At 43.0% G+C, this 12,071-nt stretch overlaps 1 protein-coding gene across 1 annotated transcript in view; it reads left to right on the plus strand.

Moving 5' to 3' along the window:
• The window catches only part of CPSF100 (cleavage and polyadenylation specificity factor 100), a 105,937-nt gene extending 94,659 nt beyond the window's left edge, over window positions 1-11,278 (plus strand). Inside the window, exons 14-19 of the mRNA XM_087393598.1 lie at window positions 9,432-9,563; window positions 9,681-9,725; window positions 9,905-10,072; window positions 10,338-10,415; window positions 10,540-10,719; window positions 10,856-11,278. Coding sequence (XP_087249724.1) covers window positions 9,432-9,563; window positions 9,681-9,725; window positions 9,905-10,072; window positions 10,338-10,415; window positions 10,540-10,632 — 516 coding nt within the window. The 3' untranslated portion in view covers window positions 10,633-10,719; window positions 10,856-11,278. The remainder of the gene's footprint in view (window positions 1-9,431; window positions 9,564-9,680; window positions 9,726-9,904; window positions 10,073-10,337; window positions 10,416-10,539; window positions 10,720-10,855) is intronic.
• Window positions 11,279-12,071: the final 793 nt, after the last annotated feature.

Consider the following 12,071-nt stretch of genomic DNA (forward strand, 5'->3'; position numbering starts at 1 on the left):
CTCAATGTAATAATACTTTACATATATAATTACTTATTAACACATTTATATCATATGGCAATATCTTTCTAGTGTTTTTATAGCATAAATAACAATATATTTATGGACATGTTTCTAAAGAAGTTTAAATTACTATAAATAAGTATTAACTTGGGCTTATATATGACTCTCATAAAATTTAATACTATAAATGAAAGGATTTTCAAAATATAACCCCATAGATGTGCTCTAATGGGGTGTTTTGATCAATTTGAGTGGTTGAATGACTATATTTGGACATTGGATGTGAAAGTTATGAACTGCCTTGGAAGACCCACTTCAAAGGGGTTTCGCTGGCGAAACTACCTGGATGGCTTGCTTCAATGAGTTTTCTTTGAAGAAACCCTTTCATGAAGATAGGTTGAGAGAGGTTTTTCAATGTCACTTCCTATTAAGTAAAAGTTGTAAGAAGGGAAGTTTCATAGAGAAGTCTACTCTACTGGTTTGTTTCTTCAAAAGCCATCCCATTATGTTCTCACCATTTCTAAAGATTCACGTAAAGATTTGTGTATAAAATAGGCATTGCTATAATACTTTGCATATTTCTAAGTGAAACTATGTTTTCTTTTGATGCATTTTGGCCATATTTTTGCATAGTTGGAAGCTTTTTTTTGTTTTCGCTCTGATGCTCGGAAGATTTCGCTCGGAAAATGCTCGTCCCCCTTCTCACGGAATGCATTCCCTGCATCGTGTTTTGCGTCCAGATGGTTCTTGGACGACAAATAATCAGTAGCTTGATGAGGTGGTTTAGCATTATTTTGCGGATCGATTCGCAGCCCCTCTGCTCTCTTCATCTGCTGAGCTTTCTGCTCGAAATGTTTTTCTCTGACATGTCCATCCAGTCCTCTCTTCTGAGGAGGCAGATTCATTAGAATTGCCATTCACAGATGCTGAACTTAAAGGGGCATTGTCTACATTGGGACGTTCTAAATCCCTAGGTTGGGATGGCCTTACTGTGGAATTCTTTGCTGAATTTTGGACAAACTGAGTGCTCTTCTTTTACGCATGATCAATGATGCTTGGCTTTCTGGTACTTTACCCTCTTCTTGGAAGAAAGGTATGTTGCGTTTGGTTCCCAAGAAGCCTCTATGTCAGCATCTATCGGATTGGAGGCTGATCATCTTAATGCCTGTGATTTACAAGATCAGATGGTGTTACGTATCTCTCAGATCTTATACAGAGGCTTGCAGCTGCACAATATGGATTTTTGCCTCACAGGCAAATCATGGATAATATCGCTAATACTTAATGCGAATATGCCAAATACACGCATTAGGATGTTTTGATCATGCAGATAGATATTGAAAACGCATTTGATACGGTCAAATGATTTCATGACAGCATGCAGTGTTTGGGTTTCAGATATAAGATGCAAAGGGTGGTTTATTGGCTTTATGACGGTGGCACAACATCCTGCCTTTTTGATGCTCTCTTCTCTTCATGGTCAGTAGGACACTCTGTTTGTCAGGGCTGTCCACTCAGTGCTTTTTGCCATTGCTATGCATGCCCTCTTGATGCATATGGATGATTTGGTCTGTCACCAATATTTACATGGCATTGATATTCCTGAAGCTGCTCCTTTTGTCAGTCAGGCCTATGCCGATGATTCCTTATTTTTTCTCAGAAACTCTGCCTCAGATATTCGCCATCTTATGCAAGCTCTTCACTCATTTGGCCTTGCAGCTGGATTGAAAATGAACTTTGCCAAATCCAAACTCCTTCCTCTCCATGCAAGTGATTGGCACCGCATTTTATGGCCTGGATTGATTTTGCCTGCTGATCAGATTGTCCGTCAATTAGGCTATCCCATTGGTTGGCATATTTCTCTGCCACAGGAAAGGCTATGTGTTTTGCAAAAAATATTTCATAAGATAGATTATTGGAAGCTCTCCACATGGCCATTGCATGTTCGCCTTCAAATAGTGCAATCCATTATAATGGACTATGTGCAATTTCATTTTCCATTGATTCCTTAGTCTTTTACAGACATTGAGAAATTCATATCGAGGGAAATGGAAGACCTTTGCTGCACTAAAACGGATTGTAAGGCGGTTCGCCTACTGACATATAGCTATGTTTGCTCACTCAAGATGCGTGGGGGTTTATATTCACACTCGTGATAGCTTGCAAGGCTACACTTTTGCTTACTTTTTTGGAGCAACATCAGCCATGGACACTTTGTTCTATTATATATTGGCTTCTCTTCGTTTTGATGCATTTGGATAGTGGATTCCAGCTCCATCAGATGTTGTCTTTGGACATCTACATGGCACTATTCTTGGTTGTCCATTTTCTACTTGCCTGCTTCGAGACTGGCAGTTTCTACTGGAACACTTGCATCGGTTAGGCCATCCCCTGAATCATGGAAATACCCTCCGTCTAAAGAGTATTCATTGGAGCCGGGTCTTTGATTTTCCATTGCCTCATCTTTAGCCTAGGAAAGCCTACTTTCTATATCGACTGGGTATCTCCACAGTGGATGATGTGGTAGATGACATGGGCCTTACTCTTTCTTTTCCATAGGTTAGAACACGTTTCTCTTTGGGTATGCATCACAAACCTATATGGCGTATTCTCACTACCATGTTGCTTCCTTTCGAGCCAGTGCCCCGTTTGTTTATTGATCTTTCTCTTCTGGATTGGAGATTTGATCAAGGCATTCCATGTTATTCTAATTTCTCCTTTGCGGATCTCAATGCCAAGAAAGCTTATCATCTTCTTCTACGGCAACCATGGGTTCATGAGCGTGGTCTTTCTATGTGGCATCTTGATAAACCTCTTGCTTGATGGAAGGTTTGTCTTGGTTGTATTTGGAACAGTAAGCTTTCGCTTCTTTCTTATGGCGGTCTTTGGTTGGTGCTTTGCCAGTAGGTTCTTTCTTGGCTGCCTGGCACATTACTTCTTCAAAATGTCCATCTTGTTTGCATCCGTGGGAGACATACTCTGGACTTGCCCAGCTGCCCATGACTTTCTTCCTAGATTGGGGACTTATCTTCGTGCCCGTTTTCCTCATATTGCTTTTGGCAGGTTTTGGTTGTTTCGGAGATATACCACCACCCCCAACTACATTTAGTTTTACAATTGGTGTCGTTTTTTTTTTTTTTTTGGGGCAAAAAGAGACTTCTATTAAGTATTAAAGAAAAAACGTTAGAGCAAGCTCCATACGGGATACATCATGCAATGCACGAAAAGCTCAAGAGCCAAAAAGAAAGGATTGAGGCTGATAGTGCCATCTCAATCCGGTAGAAACCTCCGAGAAAAAGGGAGAACCTCTCCAAACTCGAAGAAATATAGTCCTTCTAGAAGAGGCTGTCCGTGAAGGGCTCTGCATGCTAGCCCATATGGCTATCAAAGTGTGAACCGTGTCAGACCAAATACCCGTGAACACCTGTAATGGGTGTATCTGGGTGCCATCCAAGGCCTCAGTACATCTGGCTCTCCAAATGTGCCAAGAGGAAATGCAAGCCAAAATCTCCCAAGAGGTGTCCACTGAAACATGAGAAGCTCTGAAGGGAGTAAGTGGTACATCCTGTAGAGAGCAGGTCTCTATCACCTGCCGGCGGACCGAGAGTGCCCAAGAAGAAGGCTCACCCTCATAAAACACATGGGGCCCGGTAAGAGATAACCATGCGACCGAGCCCCAAGTCATGAAGAAAGGGAAAGTGTGAAAGATGCTGAGTATCTGAGCAACCCCTTTCCAAACAGTCCTCGCCTGACTGCAGTCCCAAAGGCAATGTCGCACTGACTCCTCTGCAGAATGGCATCGAGGACAAGTGGGATCAGCCCCAAATCGTGATCTCCACAGGTTCACTGCAATCCCTCCATGAATAGAAAGCCAAAAGAAAAGAGTGATCTTTCTATTTCTGAGGGATTTCCAGAGCCTCCTCCAGAAATTTCTACGCAAGTCTGCGGCGATGAAGAAGCTTTCCGAATGGGGGGTTTTGGAGGGAATCCAACCCCTACTGTTTAGCTGAAACCTCCTGGCATTACCAACCGTGAAACGAAAGAAGGGAATCTCCCTCTCTCGGTGCCCATGATCTATCCATTCCCACTCTCCTCGGTCCCACTGCAAGCACCTTATAGGTGCACCTCCATATAACCACAACCTCCAGGATCCCAAGGCCAAGAGCAGAGGGTCGGGGTCTAAGTACCACCGCAAGCCCACTCCAAGGTCCACAAAAACAGCAATCCTGACAGGCTGAAAGGCAACCTCAAGAAGAATGCCATCCTTGGATGTAGAAAGTAAACCTCCATCCCCAACATCAAAGACCAGTGCGTCTTCCCCGAGACCTCGGAGAGCGATCACCTGTAAAGGAACCGATGTTCTCGAAAAAGCCCCCATCCAAGTGGTGGAAGTAATAGGCAGCTCAGCTGTCCATTCCACCGGGATGGCTGCATCTATCTGCTGAATCCTGCTTGCTACCCCTCTGAGGTGACTCACGGACTGCAGTCTCTGATCCACAGGTAGCCTGATAAAAGATTTCCAAGTGCCTACTATGTAGGCGGGGCCTCTCTCCCATTTAGACCACTGCATGTAATGGTAAGTGCCCAGTGGTCTTGCATGCTCGTCAAGAATACTATCATTCCAAATGATTGGCTGCCTATCAATCTCTTGAAAAAAACAAAAGATGGAAAAGTAGGATCACCAAAGACTCTATGATTTTTGTCCATCCATAGAGTCCACAGTGCCCAGTAGCGCACCCAAACAAAAAATAAATCAAAATCCTATCTAGCTGGATGAAAACCAAATAACCAGAAGAGCGTGCCAAAAGTAACAGTAGGAAATCTCGCTCGAAGCGCGTGTCGAATGAGAGCGAGGAAATCACAAGTGTGTGGACAGTGCCAAAAGATGTGAAGCACAGATTCAGCAGAATGTAGACCTTCGAAGAGTGTTCGTGAAGCTCCCCCAAGCTTTCAGGATGGCAGTCATGAGAGGAGAGGCAGGAGATCTAAGAGGGGCTTGTGAAAATCCATCGAGGGCTGTCCACCCAATCATCTCCCAAGGTTGGTGTGCAAGCCTGAATGCGTCCAAAAAAGAAATCCTTCCAAGGTTCTTGCCCAGGCATGAGTCCCCTCACCACCACCTTACAAAGCAAAGCCCTACACTGCAAGTCCGGGTCAATGACATTAAGGCCCCCTTCACATGTAGGGAGAATAATAGTCTCCCAGGCCACCCTTGCTGCAACATCTACTGTGCCATCAAGTCCACTCCATAAAAAATTCCTGACTGGTTTGATGAGCTGAGTGATGCAATCCCTAGACCGGCACCAGCAAGAACACACGAACCAGGAGGTGGCCAAGAGAACCTGGTTCACTACCACAACTCTAGATGCAAGGTCGAGTTTGGCAGAGCTCCAAAATAGGAGCTTTTTTCTTATACTTTCTAGTACTGGGGCAAACTGCTGTGCTGGAGAGATGTCCAATCCTACCTGGCATCCCAAATACCTGATAGGAACACCCCTCTGAATCCAGGAAAAACCAATGTCAACTCCCCAGCCTGGAGTGTCCTCATCACTGATCCAAAAGCCAAAGGATTTATGCCAGTTAATGTGTGCCCGTGCAGCTGAGCAAAAAATATCCAAGGCTGTCCGGAAAGAATCAAGTGACTGCAAGGAGGCCTGAATAAAAATAGCAGTGTCATCAGCCAACTCACAGTCAAAAAGCTCCTGCTCCTGTCTCAAGGGCAGTCTCAGCCCAAAAAGCTCAGCCTGAGATCTAAGGAAGATACTCATAGCTTCTGCCACAAAAAGAAAGAGGAAGGGGGCTAAAGGGCATCCCTGATGAACTGATCTGGAAATCTGAAACCTGTCACCCCTTATCCCTCCAATCAAAACCTGGCTGTGGACTGATCTGTAAAGGGAGGCCCTCTGATCCAAGCATCTGAAAACCGTAGAAGAGTGCCCTCAAGAAAACCCCAATCTACTCTGTCATAGGCTTTCTCGAAGTCCAAGAGTAAAACTGCTAGCCTCTGTCCACTCTGCATAGCCCACTCTGTGGCTTCCCAAAAGGAAAAGATATTATCAAAAATGCTCCTGCCATGCACAAAGCCTGTCTGAGTATCATGGATGAGATCTGGAAGAAGGGGCTGTAGTCGGATGCTGATCGCCTTGGCAAGGATTTTGTAAAGAGTGCCCAAAAGAGTGATGGGTCTCCAATGGGATACAAAATTCCTGTTGCCACCTTTCGGGATAAGGTGAATGAGTCCCTCGGTCAGTGAGTCAGGCATCTCGCCCGAGTCCCAAATGCCTTGCAGGGCTGAAGTAATATGATCACCTATCATATCCCAAAAGGCTATAAAAAAAGAGGGAGTAAGACCATCGGAACCAGGGCACTTGCCCTTATGAAGGGCAGAAAGAGCAGTCTTGAATTCTGTCTTGAATTCTGTGTTGGTAAAGCGTGCATCAAGTGAGCATAACATCTCTGGGGTGACCAACACAGGTAAACTCTGCCAAACTTCATCTCTAGCCACCTCTCTGGCCTGTGAGTTCGGATCTGCAGAAAGAAGGGAGGTATAAAAATCTGTCGCTAAATGCATGACGGTCTCCGGATGGGACCGCAAAATGCCGTCAGAGTCAATAAGCTGCCTGACACTATCTCTACTATGTCTGGGGCCAAGTGTAGAGAAAAAGTGTTTATTGACTCTCCCTCCCATTTGTATCCAAAAGGACTCCCGTGCATGGAAGGCATACTCTGCTCTCTGATCAAGCAAGGTCTGCAAGTGAGCCCTTGCCGCAGCAAGGCGCTCCTGTATCCAAGCATCTGAAGGTCATTTCTGCTCCTCCCTCTGAAGGGCTGCCAACTGCCGGCGGATACGGATCTCTCGCCTGAGTACCTCACCTCGCTGAGCACTAGCAACTGAGTGATAGAAGTCGCTGATACTGTCAAGTGCTGTGGCCACATGTGAAGGACCGGCCACCCCCCCTGCATATGAGAAACCCAGATCTCCAACACTGCCTCTGTGAGAGTCTCATCCGTGTATAAGGCGTCTGGGATCCTGATACTGTGAGACCGTCCTCTCAGATGAGGCTTTGAAATGGACAAAATTACCGGAAAATGGTCTGAAGTGGAAACACCGGGTGCAATGCAAACTGTCCCCCCTCTATCAAGAGCCCAGTCACCCACATAGAATCTGTCAATCCGAGCATGGATAGGCATCTGCACCCTACGGTTCGACCATGAAAACAAAAGTGACTGAGACTGAACAAGAAATGCATCATCTGACCAAACATCTCTGCCACTGAACCTGAACAAGAAGGCATCCCAGGCTGCTCTCTCAAGGGAGTGGATACCACGTTCTCTGCCCCCTTTCTTATCCGAAGGTGCCTCAACCATGTTGAAGTCACCTCCAATAATCCATGAATCCGCAATGTCAGCCCACGAGAGCAACTCTTTCCAAAACAAAACACGGTCCCCTCTATTGTTCGGAGCATAAAGGTTGGTGTCGTTATTGGGCTCTATGGTCATTATATCATGCCCGTACTTCTCAGCTCTATGGACACTCTGTTGTGGATATTTATGATTTCTTCCGATCCTCCCTGCTTTGCTCTCTGCAGGGCGCACATCGCTTGAGAGATCTTTCGGCGGCCCAGCTAGAAGTGTTTTTTGAATGTTTTTAGTTCTTTTGTACTAGCTGTTTCTTTACTGGAGCAGCTTTTACTGCTTTTAGTTGTCAGTACTTTGTTATGAGTAGTAGCTGTCCCACTCTGGGATAGTTATGAATGTAAATGTTTTCTTAATGCAAAATTTCTTTTACAAAAAAGAATGTGTGTGTGTGTGTGTGTGTGTGTGTGTGTGTGTATTTAAAACAAGTATATGTATGCATGTATTTATGTATATGTACATATAAAACTGGTTGGGCAAGCTTTCTGGCTTTTAGGACCCATCCACAGAGACCAGAATTTGATATCTTCTTCACTTGGGTTCGATATTGGGGACTCTAGACTCTATGGAAAGAGAAAAATATAGAGTTTTTGGAGATTCCACCTTTTCCAAGATTCAATAGTTCCGGATGTCCCTTAGGCAATCTTTCTATGATTGTCTATGTGTTTGACAGATGGATTCCACTATTCACTTGTCCTATATTGAGTTGTAATTACAAGCTCCCTCTTCGGGAGTTGCCTCTTCTGATATAAATTTACATGGATCTCACAAAAATAAAAGAAACTGTGTGTGGGTGTCTGTGTATGTATGTATGTACATACATGCATACATACATTCATATGTATGTACGTACGTATGCACATACATATATACATATGTATGTATGGTTGTTTGGCACACGTGTTGCTATGCCAGATTATGATCACTTCTTCTCCTAGTGTCGCTATTGGGCTCTCTGGTCATCGTATTGTGCTCGTACCATTTGGCTGTATGTACTATGAGCACTCTTTTGTGGATGTCTTTCCCTATTTTCGAGCTTCTTTGTTTCGGTCTCTTCAAGATGCTCTTTCCTATGGAGACCTTCCTCGGGCCTAGTTGGAAGTCTTTTATTACTGTTTCTAGTTTTGAGTAGTAGCTGAGCTGTCCAGCTTTGGACAGCTATGAATGTACATATTTCTAAATGAAATCTCTCTTAAAAAAAAAAAAAGTGTATTCACCCAAAAAAGCGCACGCGCGTGTGTGTAGAGAGAGAGAGAGACGCACACACACACACATACACACACATGCATGCACACACATATAGGTAAATAGATATGGATACATGCCTACCTGTCTGTATGCATGTTGTCGAGGCTGTGTGGATGCTCTAAATCTACGTCAACAAGGAGATCTATGCTCTTCCTAGTGGCAGCCAATCTGCTGCCCAAACGGCAGTCTTACTATATGTCCTTCCCCTTGTGTCCTCATACGGGGGGCATCACAATTGGGGAGGTGACCCTAATGTTCCAAGACGTCCATTGTGAGTTAAGGAACTTGCTATGGTTTTTTCCTTGTGCTCCAGCTTTGGACTCAATTCTGTAAAGTGCCAGTTATTTATACAGTCTTTTCCCCTTTATGGTGTGTTTTCAACTGTTGATTTTCATGTGTGCCTTTTGGTGAAACCTCGAAAAAACTTGTGGTATATGATAATCTCTTTCTTGCTTGTTAAATCTTAATCCTTTGGTTTGGTTCAATAGAAAGGGCCCAATACTAATAATGCCAATCCTATGTTGCATGTATAGTGAATCTTTTTCTGTTGTTTCTATATCACCGGCAAAAATCTGTTTTGTTTAGAGCTTGATTCTTTGCATTTTTTCGTATCAAAGGGGAGTTCAAAATTGAAAGATTTTAATTGGCCTATATGTAGCTCATTTGCAAGTGTTCTCCTCTTTTGCACTTTTTGCCAGAGTTCTAGCTTCAGAATTGACATGGTTATCTATGGAAAATACTTGAAATAAGGTTTTATGATGCAGGTCTTGGTACATGGATCTGCAGAAGCCACAGAGCATTTGAAACAACACAGCCTGAAGCATGTTTGCCCCCATGTCTATGCTCCGAAGATAGGAGAAACAGTGGATGTGACTTCTGATTTGTCAGCGTACAAGGTTTTGACATACAATTAGTTCACAAATCTTGTCCTTGAGCAGCACTGTTGATTTTATTTTCATTTAAGTCTATTCTAGTTGCGCTTCTTACATTTACTGTGCATGGATGCATTTCAGGCCAGACTCACAGAAAGGCTCATGAGTAATGTCCTTTTCAGAAAAGTAATATATTCGTTTCCCTTTCTTCGTATCTCATTTCATAAGTATCCCTGAGGTCAAAAACTGGCTTTAGAAAGTTGCCTTGAACATAGAAACCTTGAACTAAATAGACGATTACATCTCTTAGGTTAAAGATTTTGGATTCTGATGCTTTTCCCAACATGATTTTGACTGTCACGCAGCTAGGTGATTATGAGCTCACATGGGTGGATGGAGAAGTTGGGAGTCGTGAAGATGATGTGCTTCCTCTCTTACCTCACTCAGGGATCCCTCCACCACATAAAGCTGTTTTTGTGGGAGACCTCAAACTTGCAGACTTCAAGCAACTCCTAGCTGTCAAAGCTGTACAGGTAGTGCAGTGGTTACGTCACTGCATTCTTAGTTATATATATACCCTCGCATCTACTTGTTATGTATCTCCCACTTTCTCTTGCAGTCTTCAAGCAACTCCTAGCTGCCAAGGGTGTACAGGTAGTGCAGTGGTTACGTCACTGCATTCTTAGTTATATATACAATACACTCGCAGCTACTTGCTATATATCTCCCACCACTTTCTCTTGCAGTCACTTTTTCAACTCTACGGGAATGCCACTGAATGCTCTTCGTGGTTTGCAGGCAGAATTTGCCGGTGGCGCTCTTAGATGTGATGGGAACATTGCTGTACGCAAAGTAGGAGGAGAAGCTGTGCAAAAGGTAATCATAGAGCTTGATTGGGTGTTGTATGTAAAGATGTTGTAATGGGTCCTTTTGTGTAATTGTTAAAGGGATGTCTCTGAAAAAGTACATTTTATCATGCAATTTTGTTGATGGCTTGCAGGGTGGAAGTCAGCAAGTTGTTTTTGAAGGTCCTTTATCTGAGGACTACTACAGGATACGGGATCACTTGTACTCTCAGTTTTACATGCTCTGAATTCAAGCAGCAGCTGATCCCAGTGATTTTCTATAGCGATGTACCACCCGATAGCTCCCCAATTGGCTTTTCTGAAGCCTATGAAAGGTGATATGCACATGTTTTTGGATCTACGCATTGTTTCCTTTGCACTGTTACCAAGTTTTTTGAATAAAACTGGGAATTGTTGCTAGCGATGTTACTCTATGTAAGCTTCTTATATTGTAATGTATTCTATGTGTAGGTTTATGAAGAGATCTTTCTACAGAATTGGAAAAAGTCAATGGAAGAGATTGTACACCCTCATAAAACGTTATTGCAGTTAAAACTACACAGGTCTGAGGATTATAGCCATCCAAAGGCCCCTGGATGGACGGCCTGAATGAGCAGTGGGGATCTCTGAACGTCATTTAATTGCAATGCAATCTTTGAGGTCTAAGGTCTTCAAACTAAGATCATGGCCTGGGCTGTGAATGTGTGTTGAGTGGGTTCTCTGAATTTTCAAAGTCTTCTCAAAACCCTCAAGGCTTGCGATGCATTGAGACATGATGCTATACTGGGTTTATTCTATTCTGTCTCTGGATTCGTGATTTCATGAATTAATCTCACATCTTACACTACAATGGCATTTTACGTCGTAGTTTTCTTTTCTTTAACTACAATTATCTTTCGGGTGAATCCTTATCCTAAATATCATTCTTTCTATGTTTCTTTTTTTCTTAAGATTCATAAAAGATACGTCTATTATTATCTATTTTAAACTATACCACATGAAACCCAGTATAATGCAGGTTTTAAAATTCGTTAAAAACAACGGAAACTAAAACCACCTCCAAAATATTATTGTGTGGTGGAAATTAGTAATATTTCTCCATGGAGCACACTCAACTTTCCTCTAATTTAAAATCATGCTTGAGACATAGGTAAGGCTTTTGATAAGTAGGAAAATAAAATCTTGTGCGGCACGCATCCATGCTTGTGTAAAGTTGATGGATTCCGTAGAGGTGTAATAGGAAGGCACGGCATTTGAACCACAAGTTGGAAGCTATGATCATTCTAGAGAAACCTTTAATCTAGTTATTGGTGAGGAATCTTCAAAATACTCACTATGAGTGCTTTAGTTTGTAAAAGAAGATAGCCGTGTTGGTTGGGCTTGTTTGTACAAGCATACGTTAACATAGTCAAGAAAATTACTTGCATCTTTGGGAAAGGAGACAAAGGCAACCTCAACCATTGCTGCTTTACTCACCACATGTGAGTCCACATCTTACAAAATTTGTAATTCTTTCGAACTAATTAGGGAAGGGGATGAGGTTTGAAAAGAAGTGTGAGATACCAATATTAATTGGAGTGCTGAACAATCATGGAAATTCAATGGTATTATTGCTATTGTGCATTTAGCTAGGCTAGTCTAGGGTTCAAATCCTCGTTGATGCTTTGGCATCCTTACATTCAGAGAT

Source organism: Dipteris shenzhenensis, chromosome 22 (assembly GCF_047967505.1).
Source record: "Dipteris shenzhenensis isolate YYH24624 ecotype China chromosome 22, Dip_SZ_1.0, whole genome shotgun sequence".
Classification (NCBI taxonomy): domain Eukaryota; kingdom Viridiplantae; phylum Streptophyta; class Polypodiopsida; order Gleicheniales; family Dipteridaceae; genus Dipteris; species Dipteris shenzhenensis.